General features: G+C 47.9%; 1 protein-coding gene across 2 annotated transcripts; it reads right to left on the reverse strand.

Annotated features, from left to right (window-relative positions):
• RHOB (ras homolog family member B) lies at window positions 2,782-6,951 on the reverse strand. Of its 2 annotated transcripts, XM_021085548.1 has the most exons (2): window positions 6,804-6,951; window positions 2,782-5,642 (listed from the first exon to the last, which is right to left on the reverse strand). In XM_021085548.1, exon 2 carries the CDS (start codon window positions 4,840-4,842, stop codon window positions 4,252-4,254), a length of 591 nt encoding a protein of 196 aa, XP_020941207.1. In that variant the 5' UTR covers window positions 4,843-5,642; window positions 6,804-6,951; the 3' UTR covers window positions 2,782-4,251. The 2 variants fall into 2 exon arrangements, with proteins under 2 accessions (XP_020941207.1, NP_001116661.1); NM_001123189.1 differs by lacking the exon at window positions 6,804-6,951 and having other exon boundaries at window positions 4,252-4,842.

The raw sequence follows: 16,150 nt of genomic DNA on the forward strand, positions 1-16,150 counted from the left end.
AGCTGACAAAGGAGGTGCCAATGCTGAATGAATTACAGAGCGGGTGGCTGTTGCATTCTGAATTTAGGAAAGGCAGATAGAAATCTCTAGGAAGGCATTAAAGTCCCTTTTGCACACGAATGTGGAGAAAGGAAACTCTGAAACTGCTGGGCTCCCTAAGTTGGGGGAGTCAGGACTACACTGCACTCCTTCCGGAACGCGGAACGCGGTTGACTTTCCGCCTGAAACGACCTTCCTCCTCTGCGTCTTTTTTTTTTTTTTTTTTTTTTTTTCGTCCTTTTGCCATTTCTTGGGCCACTCCCAGGGCATATGGAGTGCTCCCAGGCTAGGGGTCGAATCAGAGCTTAGCCACCGGCCTACGCCAGAGCCACAGCAATGTGGGATCTGAGCCGCGTCTGCAACCTACACCGAAACTCACCGCAACGCTGGATCCTTTACCCACTGAGCAAGGCCAGGGACCGAACCCGCAACCTCATGGTTCCTAGTCGGATTCATTAACCGCTGAGCCACGACGGGAACTCCCTTCCTCTGTGACTTGACACGATCTCTCCCTAATTCTAAGTATCACTTGTTTCCCCACTGCTGGCATGCTGATCAGAGATTCTGGACACGAGGCCCTGCCATCTGGGTTTTAACCAACCCTCCACATGATTCTAACGCACCCTTAAGTTTGAAGAGCACTGTTCTAAGTTTAGTGAAACACATGTGGAAAAGTCCTTAGAAATGCAATCCAGACTGATTTAAAATTAAGATTAAACAGGAACCCAAGGCAATGCCCCTTGCTATGAAATGCCCAGGATCAATGAAACACCCCTCTATTCTCCACAAAACCGTTCAACAGGCAATTAAATGAACTCAGCACATTTATTTTAAATGTGCAAAATGAATTTTCATATCCTAAGAGTCACACCAGATGTTTCACCTCTTTTTTTTCCTAATTGATTTTCCAGCCTACAGCAATTTGCCTTTCTATTTTCCAGTTGGATCTAATGCGGCAAGAAGTGTGTGTTCCGGCAGGATTATTAAATGCCACGCATTTTAAAACAAGCATAACTCAGGCTGCGTCATCTGGGCAGTTGTCTTCCTAAATTAAAAAAAAAAGAAAATAACAACAACAACAAGAGATAGCTATAGGTAACAGGCAGATTTGTGCAGGCAGGAAACCCAGAAAAGGCCCTTTTAGGGGGCTGGGTCTCCAGGCTTTTGGCTGGTTGCAAAGCTGAATCCTGGGCATCGAGCCCAAGGCTGAGCTCTTCTCCACAGAGTCCTGCACTCCCTGGTACCAAAGGATTTGCTAGCTGTAAAACCTGCAAAATCAACATTTTGTTTTTCAATGGAAAGTTTTGTCTTTAAAATGAAGAAAAAGTAGGCTGAGAGATGGAGGTGTTGGGGGGCCAGGAGCTAAAGAAAGGATGAGGCAGGCAGTGGCTCAGAAAAGAAGCCATCCTGGGTGGACCCTCTGCTTGCTCTGTACCTGGAACAGCCCAGACAATTCTCCACTGTTGGTCAATGAGCCTGGCTGTGCGGGAGGCCCTGTTACTAATGTGTGTGTGTGTGTTGCCTCACTCACCAAAAGCTCTTGGGAGTCTGGGGAAAGACAGGGAAACAGAAGCCTCAAGTTTTAAAGCAAAAGGCTTCAAAAGGGGCCTTCTCTGCCTCTGCCTTGCGGGTTAGGGGCAACTAAAGGCTAGAAACCCAGAAAGTGTTGATTCCAAAAACAAAAACCACATATCTCAGGTAGCTGGGAGAGGTTGGCACTATCTACTACCTTTCCTAGAAGCTGCTGAAGCTGGCAGACCTGAGCCAGCATACCTGTAGCAGGATTTTAATGTGGGCTGAGGATAAATCTGTCTGGCCCCGAGACCCACTGCAGCAGGCTAAGCGTCTGAAATTAGAGCTCATCACGATTACATCTCCAAGCTCCAACTTAATTTTTAGGGCCACACCCTGTGGCATATGCAAGTTCCCAGACCAGGGGCCAGATCACCACTGCAGCTGCTGACCCCCTGCTACAGCCACAGTAATGCCTGATCCGAGCTGTATCTGCCACCTACCCCGCAGCTTGTGGCAACACTGGATCCTTTAACCCACCGAGCAAAGTCAGGGATCAAACGCCCATCCTCATGCATACTGGTTGGGTCCTTAACCCACTGAGCCACGACGGGAACTCCCCAAAGCTCCAAATTTAAACAACAGCCACCCAAAACCTCTAGCATTCCATCCCTGGCCACTCTTGGTACTTTGAATAAAGCTACAGACATTCAATGAGAAAAGAGTCAGCTTCTGATTTGGGCTCTTCTCCATTTCCACCCAGAAGCTCGGGGCCCCAGAGATAACCTATCACTTCAGGGGGTATTGTGTAACCCCCGGAGGATCAGAAGGGAACCCAGGAACCAGGCTTTTAGACAGCCTGGCCCCCACACCAGTGACTAACAAAAAGAAAAAAGCTATCTAAATTTAAAAGGCACAAAGGACAACTTTCCAAGTTCTAAAGAATAGGAAGGAAAGGCCCCATAACAGACTTAGACACAAGAGCTTGAGACATACACACAGTACACATGAGATCAAAGGTGATGGCTCTGGGTCCCTGGGTAACCTCTGGGACTGGGACAGGAGCAACCTGGTCTCCATGGCCACCTGCCCCCCCACATCCTCCAAGGGATTTCATCCCCATTTCTTACCAACTCAACTATAAGAGCAGAGGAGCTGAATTGGTGGGACCTCGCCTAGCGGAGTTCTTACCTTCTCCCCATATTTTTACACATTAAATCACAGGAGCCATTTTATAAATGTCATCATCATAGTCTTTTAATATTTTACATAAAAAACTGTATACACAGCTTATAGAACTTTTATGTAAACATCATAAGCTCACCACTTTGTCATTTGTCAGTTTATTTAAAAAATAAAAAACAAGACAACAATTTAGTAGAAGTACCACTGGGTGGGGAAGGGAAGGGAGAAAGGAGACACGAGGGGCAGGTTCCTTCTCTGTACAGAGATGCAGAGAAAATTTCACACAGCTTTAGAGACTGCCTTGTGGGGGGGGGGAAGGTTTTAGATAGGCCCTAATACTTGTTACTGCCCTTTATCAAAATAGAGTGCACACCTGCACAAATAAAATCGCAAAACAGAACAGTGTTGCCACTTTTTTCAAGAAAAGAAAATTAGTGGTTTCTTCTTCTCCTTGATTTTTAAAAGTTATCATTTTTTTAAAAACATCAGAAGTAGATGAGGTTACAGCGTACAAGTGTGGTCAGAATGCTACTGTCTTATGCAAATGACAAGTGCATTAAGTGTCAAACAATGAAACAATTGTGCAAAGAATTCTTTCCAAAAAAAAAAAAAAACCCAAGTTTTCGCCTTTAAATAAATCAAATAACATCAGTTTCTTGGACTGAACAAATTTCACTTGTAGGACAGGCACAAAGTTCGCTTATGGCAAAAAAACAACCTGCAGCACACTTTCCCTCCTCCTGCCTGTGGCTGATGAGGGGTTCTCCCTGGCTGGCCCGCAGGAGACATGAGTCTGGAAGCTGTGTCCTCTCAGCCCCAAGTCAGTTAGTTGCAAATGTCTTTCCCAGGAGTTGGAAAGATGGCCAAGTCTTGTTCGTGCCTGGATGGACGCCTGACCCAGGCTGGGCCGGAGCTGTTCTCAAGTCCTGTCACTCCACCCACCGCCACCATTAAATAACACCATCCTACCTCCGAAAATAAAATTATATCTATATTTATATAACACCCCATCCACCCCAGCCCTCCCCTCCCGCAGTTCCCGTGGTCTATGTTACAGACAGGGGCATAGCAGGCGCTCGCTGGTTATGGGAGAACATCTGATGATGGGGCGCGGCCGCACCCCGGGGCCAAGCTCGCCTCGGGGTAGCAGAGGCGGGCGTGGGGCAAAAACGGGGCGGGGGGAGTTGAACATACACACAGCCACACCCTCCGAAGAGGCTTGGCTCTTCAGAACAGGGTCTTCGGGGATCCCTTGGCACTCAGCGGGGCGCCCAGGCCTGTGCAACACAGCGGGACGCACACAGACACTTGGAAAGGGGGCGCCCGGTGCCTACCGCGCCGATTCCCGGCGCCAGAGCCACAGCCGCCAGGCCACGGCTGCGGGTCCGGAGGGCAGACGCCAGGCCGTCCGGTGGGGTCCGTGGGGGGGGCGCGGGTCTCCCTTCTCCGGCCTCGTGGGGGACCGGCCGGGGTGGGGGAGCCGTGCCCGCAGGGGCAGGCAGGCGGGCGCGGCCCTCATAGCACCTTGCAGCAGTTGATGCAGCCGTTCTGGGAGCCGTAGCGTTTCTGCAGCGCGGCTCGCGTGGCCGTCTCGAAGACCTCGCGCACGCCCTCCTTGGTCTTGGCAGAGCACTCGAGGTAGTCGTAGGCTTGGATGCGCACGGCCATGGCGCGGCCGTCATCCGTGCGCACGGGTTCCTGCTTCATGCGGGCCAGCTCAGTGCGGACGTGCTCGTCGCTGCGCAGGTCTTTCTTGTTGGCCACCAGGATGATGGGCACGTTGGGGCAGAAGTGCTTCACCTCGGGCACCCACTTCTCGGGGATGTTCTCCAGGGAATCCGGGCTGTCCACCGAGAAGCACATAAGGATCACGTCGGTGTCCGGGTAGGAGAGCGGCCGCAGGCGATCGTAGTCCTCCTGGCCCGCTGTGTCCCACAGCGCCAGCTCCACCTGCTTGCCGTCCACTTCGATGTCGGCCACATAGTTCTCAAAGACTGTGGGCACGTACACCTCAGGGAACTCGTCCTTACTGAACACGATCAGCAGGCACGTCTTGCCGCACGCGCCGTCGCCCACCACCACCAGCTTCTTGCGGATGGCCGCCATGAGCGGGCCGGGCCCGGGCAGCAAGAGGGGGCCCGCGAACGCCTCGCTGCCGTCCCGCTGGCCGCTCACTGCTCACCTCGGGCTGCGCGCTAGGGGCAAGGGTCGCTAGCTGCACCCAGGCCCCGGGGTGGCGCGTTCTCTCGCTGTGCTCAGGAAGCCGCGGCGTGGGCGGTAGGGGCGCGGGAGCATAGGGCGCACCGTACGTCTCCGCGCTGCTCCGGAGCGGTGGCGGCCCTCCTCGCCCCGGATCCGGGGTTGGCGCCTTTGTGCGCAAACGGTGACTAGAGTAGCAGACCCGGCCTAGCTTCCTCCCGGGTCGCTCTAGGCCTCAGCAAAGGTACAGGAAAACGAACGAAAGCAGGCAGACTGCGGTGGCAGATGCAGGCTGCGGCCCTAGCGCCCGCTATTTAAAGAGTTCGGCGACTTTCTTAATATAGCCGCCCAATGGCAAGCGAGCCGACTGAGCTCATCGCTGCGGAGCTTGGCTCTGATTGGCCGTCCGCTGCAGCCCAGGGGCGGGGCCGGGCGAGCTTGATTGACGGCCCAGGCCGCGGGGCTGGGAGAGGCGGCGACCGGGGAGCGTGCGCCGCGGCTGGCGCTGCGGGGCTCCGGCGACACCAGGGTTCCCTCCTTCGCCGCAGCTTCTGCGCGTGGGGCGGGAGGCCAAGAGCTAGCTACCAGGAGCCCGCAGGGCCTGGACGAGAGGTTCAGAAAGAAGCCGCACTTTGTGGGGCGTTAACGACTCCCTCCCACTCAAAATTGCCGCGCTGGCTTCGCAAACTCCCAGCGGGTGGTCGGACCTGTGGGGGACCGAGCGGTTCCTTTAACTTGGTTTTGTTTTTAAGTGAACGCGCGCGCACACACACATTCGTTTGTTCCCAAGCAAGGTCTTTTCCCTTTTCTTTCAGAAGCGGGCCCACCCCTGGTCGAGTCTGCCATCCCTGTCCTTCCACCAGGGTACCCGCCTAGAGCAGCCCGGGGTTTGGATCTTAGAGATGGTGGCTGTAAATTAGGTGACCCTGGGCCGAGCTTCTGGCTCCTCCAAGTCCTATCGCCTACCCCCTTCTCGGCACCCAGCCTAGGTCTTTAGGTAAAGATTCGGAGAAGGAGGGACGGTGAAAAGGGAAGGTCGAGGTTGGTTGCAGAACTTGAGGTCCGCTGGGAAGAAGTTACCAAGCAGAAAAAGGCAGCCTCAGCCCTGGATTTCAAGATTAATTCGGATCCTGGTCATAAGGCAGAGAACTGCCTGAGGTAAACAGTACAATAAAATCCAAATCCCCACCCCCACCCCACTGGGCTAGAAGAGGCTGAGGTCCCCCTGGGGAGTAGCAGGAGAAACTTGAAGGCTGGGACATAGCAAATCAGTGTCTAGTGGGGTGCTAGCTCCTAGTCTCCTGCTATCCACCAGGACTTAATCCATCTCTTCCTTGTATCCTGTAGGAGATGGCACCTGTGTCTGATCTAGAAGCTTCTGAGTGGATGGGTCCCAATGGACAGAAGGGGTGAGAAGAAGGATGGAGGTAGGGAGGGAGGACCACCCAAGGAGGAGGAAGAGCTTGAACCAAAGCAGAGATGTGACAAAGAGTAGGACAGATTCTAGGAACAGAGAATAGCTTACTGGGGCTACCCTCAGTGGAAAGAGAGAGTTGAAACTCAGGAGGCAGGCCAATCATGGAGGACAAGTACCAACTACACAGGTTGGGCCATATCCATTCTAGAGGCAAGGGGATGCTTGTTGGTTTTTCAGCAATGGAGAGACACACTACATCCTGATGAGGTTATTGTCTCATATTTCTGTGTCCCCCTCTGACGAAAAGCTGTTGGAGGGCCTGGATTCTGTCTATCACAGCATCTTGAAGACCCAGCACAATGTCTGACCCTATGCAAGAATCCATAAATGACTGTGGAGAATTGAGCTAAACGCTCATGTACTCAGGTGGAACTTGCTGGGAGTCTCTTACCTCAAACTCCAGACTCTGCTTTACCAACCACCCGATCAAAGCAGGCCAGCCAACTGTAGCGGAGCCACGGTGTTCCCACATATGATTCATATGTTGAGACGTAGGTCCCCAAATGGACACTGCAGATATAACCAGGTCAAATAAGACATGAGTGCCACTAACCCCCGGAATCCATTCTCATTCAAATGACCAGAAGTGCTTCCCACATTGGCTTAGCTCCACTACAATGCCCACTGTTTTTGCTTTTTTATTTTGTTTTTCCAATCTAAGGAACTGGACAGTCCACAAGTAGATAATTTTTCCACAGTGGGAGAGCGTAAGGGTGTTTTGATCATTTGTTTAGGGCTTCAATCCGGAAACTTTTTCTTTTCTTTTAAATTTTAGTTAGTCTGTTAGAAAAATCTTATCTAAATTTTTCTTCCTTTAGTCAAATACCTTTTATAGCTGTATTGTTAACACTGCTTTCCTTCGTCTTAATATAGCTTGGGAATTTGGCTATGTCCTTAAGCTTCAAATATTAGGAAAATTTAAAAAACAATTAAAGCTTTGTGACCATGTGTTTTTTTTAGAAAACTGAAAAACAAAGAATCAGGAAGGGAGATTCAATTCACTCGTTTCCTGACTCTCAGACATATTACAGGAGGTGTTCCAAGCTTGAATCTCAATATCGCAATAATTTCTAAAAATATTCAGTCAATAAATGTTGCCAAAGTAAACACATAGGAAAATCTGTGTTCTGCAGCAACTGCTTTTCATGGCATTCATTTTTATGTCCAGGCTACTTTGACAAGCTCTGTAGAGACTGGCTATTTCGAAGACAGCACCACTCAAGGGATTATTTTCCAAACTAGGTGATGTGCCAGTCTCCTTTCTGCCTCTCTTGGCTCTTCACAATACACTTGAAAAGGGCAAGGATGAAATTGATTCATCTAGGAGAACAAATCATTTTAATAGTTAACTTTATTAACATACAGAGTCATTGTATGACAGATACCCACCCTAGTGAGCGAGGGAAATTATCCTTCAGGCAAAAGAGAGACGTTAATTTACCTCCAGCCTTCAGCTTAATTTATTTGGTCTTTTTTTTGTCCAGTGTCTCCTACAGATCTATAAATCACCCCCCAGCTCCTCTCCAAAACAAGATCAGAGACTGGAGGGTTCACTAGATTTTAGTGCCACCTTGTGGCCATCTTTACAGATTTTTTTTTTTAACTTAAAATACACACATACACACACATAATTATATAAGATATTTCACAAATATTTTCTATAGATTATGTACATGATTATATAAAACCTTATGTAGCCAAAAAGCATGCAGTTCGTGACTTTTTATTTAAGGGTCTTTCATAGGACGGGACACCTCTACTTGTTTTATAAGTAGCTTCTTTAGAAATTCTTCACATATGTATGTATATATACACAGAACTTTTTTATATACACTTAAAAAATAAATTCCAAAAAAAATTGAAAAATAGATGCTCTTCCAGATGAAAAAAAAAATCCTTCCTAGTTAAATAGTAACTTGTCAAAGAGATTAGAAGAGACAGCAACTATGGAAACTTACTCAGCTATATAGCAATGGACTTTCTTTTAGCCTAATTACAATGTATGGAAAGTTGTGAAACAATTTTAACTACAAACAGTATCTGCTTTCTTCCCCCAACTAAAAAAGCCTATTGGGTCTTTTGCTATGATTAGACGTAATAATAACTCATTTACCAACAAGCATTTACTAGGAAGCAGCAATACCATAGACATTTCTGACGGTGGTTTGATTTTTAAATTATTTCACTTCAAGGAGTAGTTTAAAGTCTTTAGTACATGTGGAATCTAAAATATGCCACAAATGAACTTATCCATCAAACAGAAACAGACTCACAGACATAGAGAATAGACTTGTGGTTGCCAAGGGGGAGGGAGGGCGGGGAAGGATGGATGGGGAGTTTGGGGTTCGTGGAGGCAACACTATGATACATACAATGGATAAACAAGATCTTACTGTATTAAAAAGGGAAAGGCTCGTCCAGATCTAGCCATGCCATTGCATGTGGAAAAAAAAATCCAGAGGTCCCTCCTGGTCTGTTTGAGACCTACTCAGTCATGAGTTACATAGCTGAGCCTTCAAACTGCTTTCTGGGGTCTCTAGTGCTAACAATGGCAATTCAAACACCCCGTCTGTCCCGAGATGGTGACCAGTTTGATCCAGGCCTAAGACAGAGAGGCTAGGCTCACAGAAGAACATAGCTAGACTGCTAAACTTCAGAAAGTGGGCATGAACTCTGATGAGACTCCCTGTCCATCCAGCCCAGGGTCAAGGGGAGTAGGCAGTGGGCACTGTCCAATCTGGTAGCTGATAGCCATGTGTGAAATGCTACTGGTGCCACTGAAGAACTGCTTTTAATGTTATCTGATTTTTTTTTTTTTTTTGGCTTTTTAAGGCCACACCCACAGCATATGGAAGTTCCCCAGCTAGGGATCAAACCACAGCCACAGCAACACAGGATCCAAGCTGCATCTGCAACCTATACCACAGCTCACAGCAACACCAGACCCTTAACCCACTGAGCAAGGCCAGGGATCAAACCTGCATCCTCATGGATGCTAGTCAGATTCATTAACCGCTGATCCACAACAGGAACTCCTAATGTGATCTGATTTTAATCAATGTAAATTTAAATTTAAAAACTAATACTCAGAGTGGGGGAAATGGGGAGATGTTGGTCAAAGAGTATGAACTTGCAATTGCAAAATGAGTAAGTTCTAGGGATCTAATACATAGCATTGTGATTATAGTTAATAATGCTGTACTATATACTTGAAAGTTGCCAAATGAATAGATGGTAAATATTTCCACCACAAAAAGAAGTGAGAATGATGTGCTCTGATAGAGACATTAGCCATCACTGTGGCGGTCATCATTTTTGCGGATACATAAGAGCATCAAATCAACATCATTGTTGTACATCTCAAACTTACACAATGGTATATGTCAATTACATCTCAATAAAGCTGGAGAAAGACCTGAACTATGACGGATGAGAACTACCACGAATTTTTCAAATAAAAAGTTAACACAGCACGATATTCGATTCTGTTACTGGGAAATGCTGATGTGTGTTTGAAATAACTTGAGTAAGCGAAGCTACTTTTTCTTACCAGAAATTTTTAGAAACCGAAATCCAGATTGAGTATTTTTGATGAAAATTTAGCTTCCGAATTGGGATGTGCTGCAGTAAACACTAGAATTTAAAGACCTACGGTGAAAAAAGTGTAAAATAACTCATGAAGAATTTTTACATGAATTACAATTGATAATCGATAATATTTTGGATATAGTGTTTTGTTTAATGAGAGTTAATATGTTAGATTATTTGGACACAGTGGATTTTTAATGAGATTTATTATATTAGATATATTTGGTAAAATTAATTTTACCTTTTTGCTGTCTTTTACCATGACAACCCGAACATTTTAAATTACACATGTAGTTTATATTTCTGTTGGGCAGCTCTGCTCTAAAAGGTCTATAGATTCCTCCGGCTCCCTGGCCACTCCCTCACTCACCATCCTTTCAGGAGTCACCTTTGTATGAGCCCCCAGCAGCTTCTTAATCTTCCTGCAAGGGGTCGAGGTAGGATTTCCCTTCATTCGTCCTATGCTTACTGCTGGATTTGAGCTGGGCTCAGAAGCTCAGATGGACAGTGTGGTTTGGGGCCATCTGGGGCCTCCCTGTCCCAGACTTTCCATCACTGCCCCTCTAGGCACCTCGGACTTTCCATTTGTCCCCCCTAAAGCAGCAGCCCCCTCCCTAGCCTGTCCAGCTCTCATCCCAGGACCAGGCCATGTTTTTTCCTCAACAGGAGAGGCGATTTGGGCCTTTCTGCATGGCCATTTATTTTCCTTTCCAGAAAAGGGAATCAAAATCTAGTCCTTGATGAATTTTGGTAGAAAAGTGGGCAGGGGGGTTTAGATGCTTTCTGGAACTCTCCTATCAACCTCCATTCTCCATTCAGTTGGGTAAACATGGATTGAGGGAGAGAGTGGAGATGGGGAGGTGAGGACACAGCAGACAAGTAAGGTTCAGGCTGAGAATCCGCCCCGCTCCCGCCGTGGCACCAGGCAGCCCTAAGAAATGGAGGGCGGAGCCCACTTCACGCAGGAGTTCACCAACCAGTAAGATTTTTCCAGAAGAGATGCCCATTTGCACCACCTGCAAATTTACCGTGTGGACATTATGTGGAGGAGGGGGAATCAGAGCCTTTGGACGAGAAGAGGGAAGTAGGAAAGTGTTCTCTTCCCCCATGTGAGGTTGGCCCCGTGACATGGCCCGGTGAGGAGCCGGAGGGCAGAAAGGGAAGAGGAACGTCACAAGAACTCACCACTCCATGACGGTTGGATGGGGGTGGTTTTGGTTTTTGGGTGTTTTTGTTTTGATTTGGTTTGGTTTTGTTTTTTTAGGGCCGCACCCGTGGCATATGGAGGTTCTCAGGCTAGGGGTCAAATCAGAGCTACAGCTGCCAGCCTACACCCCAGCCACAGCAATGCCAGATCTGAGCGCATCTGCGACCTACACCAGAGCTCTCGGCAATGCCAGATCCTTAACCCACTGGGTGAGGCCAGGAACTGAATCCGCATCCTCATGGATCCTAGTTGGATTCGTTTCCACTTCCCATTAGGGCTGTTATTACAAATTCCACCCCAGCTACGTTTACCGTGGCTGTTAATTTCACATAGATTCATTAAGTTATCTGAAGCTCTGGGCAAATGGTGTGGAAATGCACTAAGCAGAAAGAGAGAGCCTCATACCAGGAGGCTGGAGACCTGCTTTTGAGGTCTTCCAATTCCAAACTGTCCAACCTTGGACAAACCAGCCTTTCCAGGCCTCAGTTTCCCCATTTGTAAAATGCAAGCGAGAACTCAGAAGCTGAGAGTGTCCACAGGGGTCCTGCAGTTAAGCACGTGCGAGACATAATGGCAGTGGCGGAGACCGTGGGAGCCAGAGGACATGCCCTAGATAAGCAATAAAATTCAGAATTTAAAACTACCACACTGTCCAAAAAAGGCACAGACAGAGCTGGCAGGATTTGGCCTGGCAGAGCCAGTGGGTGGCCCCCACGAGACGAATTTCATTTTTTTTTTTTACAGATCAAGAGGGCTCCCTTGTAGAAAATATTATTAATCCTTTCATAGACTTAAAAAAAAATTTATAAAACAAACAAACAAAAAAAATCCTTCCTCTGGAATCGTATTATTCAAGACCTTCTTTCACTGGAGTTGCTTAAACTGAGGTCCAAAAGTGAAATCTTCCAAAGAACGGAAACTAGGAATGTGAAGTCTTAAGTAAGACGAAGTTATTCTCACAGCTCCTTGGAAGTTAGCACTCAGCAGGGTGGGAGATGTGCCTCCTTATGTCAGTCCAGAGGGTAATAACATAAGTCCAGGCTTTTTCTCTTCCCTTTTTTTTTTTTTTTTTTTTCTGTCTTGAAAGCAAATGACCTAATCGGAGTGTTTATACAGGGATGATTCATTGCTTGTGTTCTCTGACGATGTCAGGATTTTGCAATAGGGAGGAGAGGAATACACAATGGGTTGCCACACTCTAGTGTGTTATCATCCCAGATGTGTCCGTGGCTATTTATAGCATGAGACAGAGCTTATATGAGGAGCCTCTTTCAGAACCAGGCAATCTGGGGAGCAGAAGTCACAGCAGTGGGGAGACCAAGACGGATCCTCTTCACCCCACTGTCCCAGGACCTCTGCTTCTGCTCCGGCCATGCAGGATGGTAGAACACGGCTCAGCAAAAGAGACTGTTCTTCATGAAAGAAGTCACTGAAAAATCTCTCCTTTCAACAACTGTCTGATGGAATTGTTTCATCTGTGAAAAGTGGAGTTGTGTGACTTCTGCTCAGCTTGGTCACAATATATGTTTGAGCAAGAAGGTGAGGGAGTTCCCTTGGTGGCACAGCGGAAACAAATCTGACTAGTATCCATGAGGATGCGGGTTTGATCCCCGGCCTCGCTGCAGCTATGGCATAGGATGGCAGCTGCAGCTCTGACTCGACCCCTAGCCTGGGAACTTCCATATGCTGAGGATGTGACTCTAAAAATAGGAAGAAAGAAAGAAAGAGCGAGAGAGAGAGAAAGAGAGAAAGAAATTCATTTATAGCTCAGAAATCTCAGTGATATGTCTTAGAAGTCCACTCATTCAGTCATTCCACTAATATGTTAGATGCCTCCTGTATGCCAGGACCTCAGTATAGGTCTAGCTGCCAGCCTCTAAGGAACTCAAGGACCTGATGTAATTGGTGTCTCACAGCTGTTGATCTTCCTATGTCTAAATGGTGGGTAGGAAAGTTCCCATTGTGGCACAGTGGGTTAAGAACCTGACATAGTGTCAGTGAGGGTGTGGGTTCAATCCCTGCCCCCACCTCAGTGCATTAAGGATCCAGTGTTGCCGCAAGCTAGCGGGTAGGTCGCAGATTTGGTTCAAATCCGGTGTTGCCACAGCTGCAGCTCAATTCACCCCCTAGCCTGGGAACTTCCATATGCTGCAAGTTTGGCCCTAAAAAGGGAAAAAAAAAAAATGGGTAAGGACAGAGCTTGAGCCCGGCAGACTTGAAGGAAGTAAAAACAGTTGTTGCTCTCATTTAATCACTTACTCTATAAATGTACTCTGTGCCAGGGAGAAAAAGCATAGAGTCCCAGCCCTCAGAGGCGCTCCAGTTCATGAAATATAAGTGGCAATACAGTACAGTAGTCATAACAATTTAATGGACTATTTCATTCTAGAGTGGTAAGTGCTGTAAATGCGTAGGCACAGGGGAGGAGCCAGGGTAGGTTTGAACTCAGAGGTGTGTTGGTACTTTGATGGCCCTCAGTGAGCCCCACACCCTCCCAGTATTCATCTCCTTATGTGTGCCCGTCCCAGGATGAGTCTCAGCGTGGTCATGTGACTAGCTTAAGCCAATGGGACATCAGCAAGAATGACACAAGCTGCAGCTTGATAAATACTTGTATACTGGGGTTTGCCCTTTTGGAATGCCTCTTCCTGGAACTGGGCTGTCATCCTTTAAGGAAACTCAATCAGCCATGTGAAGAAGCCCAAGGGGAATTGATCCCTGGTTTGATCCCTGGCCTCGTTCAGTGGGTCGGTGATCTGGCGGTGAGATGAGCTGAAGTGCAGGTTGAAGACGCGGCTTGGATCTGGCGTTGTTGTGATGTAGGAACACTTAGCCTGGGAACTTCCAAATGCTGCAGTGCAATCCTAAAAAAAAAGAAGCCCAAATGGAAAAGAATTGTGCCCCTGGCCAACAGCTTCAGCTAAGTTACCAAACAGTGGCCAACACCAACTGCCAACTATGGGGATGGGGCCATTTGAACCTTCCTTGCCAACACCCTAGCCAACACCATAGGAAATAGAAGAAATGCCTGAGTCAACCCACGGAATCATAAGGAATAATACATTGCTGTTGCCTTAAGCCACTATGTTTTGGGATGGTTTGTTCCACAGGAATGGATAACCAAACAAGCTGTTTTGGGGGCTTTTGTTTGTTTTTTGTGTGTGTTTTGGCTGCGCCTGCAGCATGTAGAAGTTCGAGGGCCAGGGATCAAACCCGCACCACAGCCGCAACCCAGGCCACTGTGGTAACAAAGCCAGATCCTTAACTAGCTGTGTCACAAGGGAACTCCTAAACAAGCTCTTTTGATGGGTGCATAGAAGTTAGCCGGGCCAAGAGAGGAAAGGAAGGACATTCTGGTGTTTGGGGCATGAACGAGCACAGCATATTCAGGCACTCCATAGATGGATATGGCGGGAACGAGGGGCCGAGGGTAGAGAGAAGCAGGTGTGGGAGAAGAGGCCAAGCCCAGATCAGAGCATCATATGAGTTTGGAATCCTCAGACGACGACTCGCTAAGAGAAGACACACAGCTGTGATCTATTAGAGCACCAAGATGCAAAGGAAAATCAGCAAATATCAGCAAATGGAAAGGCACCTGGGGTGAAGTCTGGGAGACTCTGGGTGCAAGAGAAATTGTTCTTCTTGAGAGAACGCAGAGTCCTCTCCCAGGACAAGCTTACTCTGCCCAGCAATGAGTTGGGACAGCACATGTAGAATAAGCTCATTAGAGACTCATGGCCCAGGATTTTATTGGGAGCTGTGATGGTCGATGTTTAATGTCAACTGGGCCAGGCTGCGGTACCCAGTTCTTTGGTCAAATACCAGTCTAGATGTTGCTGCCCTGTGATCTTGGACTCAAGACTGAAATATCAGCTCTGAATTTCCAGGCTTCCAGTCTGCCCTCCAGATTTCCAACTTGCCAGCTTCCATAGCTGCATGAGCCAGTTCCTTAAAATGAATAATATATGTTGGTTCTATTTCTCTAGAGAACCCTGACTGAAATAGGGGCTAGTCACAGAGGCTAGAATCCCAGAAGGAAAGCAGGTATTCGTCATGAACCATATTGACTGGACAGACAGCTTAGGCACAGAGAGCCACTCTTCTCAGTTAATGGTGAGAACCTATGGAGTTCCTGTTGTGGCTCAGTGGTAACAAACCCAACTAGTCTCCATGAGGAGCGGACTCAACCCCTGGCCCTGCTCAGTGGGTTAAGAATCCAGTGTTGCCGTGAGCTGTGGTGTAGGTTGTTGATGTAGCTCAGATCTGGCATTGCTGTGGCTGTGGCATAGGCCTGAAGGTACAGTTCTGATTCACCCCTTATGGGTAGAGCCCTGAAAAAAAAAATGGTGGGGACCCTCCCCCGCAAAAAAATCTCTATCCCCAGCCTGGTGAGCAGGCCTTTCTAAGGATAAGCTGTCAGACCTGCTATGGTAACTCCTTTCTGTATGGAAATTAAGTGGTATATACTATGGGCAATAGAAAGCCTGTATAAATATGTTATTCCATTGGAGATTTCATATTTATTTATTTATTTATTTTCTAGGGCCGCACCCACGGCATATGGAGGTTCCCAGGCTAGAGGTCCAATGGGAGGTGTAGCTGCTGGCCTACACCACAGCTGTAACAATGCCGATCCTATACCACAGCTCACAGTAAGGACAGATCCTTAACCCACTGAGCGAGGCCAGGGATGGAACCTGCGTCCTCGTGGATGCTCGTCAGATTTGTTTCCGCTGAGCCATGACGGGAACTCCTCCGTTGGAGATTTTAAAATGGGAGTGACATGTTTTGTTTCATAAGGCCATGCCGGCTGCATGTGGGGGACGGCCCAAGAGGGGGAAGTGGAGATGCAGGCTTCAGATTAGGAGGCTCAGCAGGGATTGGGTTTGTGTGTGTGTGTGTGTGTGTGTGTGTGTGTCTGCCTGGGTCTGTGTGTGTCTGTG

Source organism: Sus scrofa, chromosome 3, assembly GCF_000003025.6.
Source record: "Sus scrofa isolate TJ Tabasco breed Duroc chromosome 3, Sscrofa11.1, whole genome shotgun sequence".
NCBI lineage: Eukaryota > Metazoa > Chordata > Mammalia > Artiodactyla > Suidae > Sus > Sus scrofa.

Coding starts and splice junctions, on each gene's coding strand:
- RHOB (XM_021085548.1), bottom strand. CDS start 4,842: ATGGCGGCCATCCGCAAGAAGCTGGTGGTGGTGGGCGACGGCGCGTGC.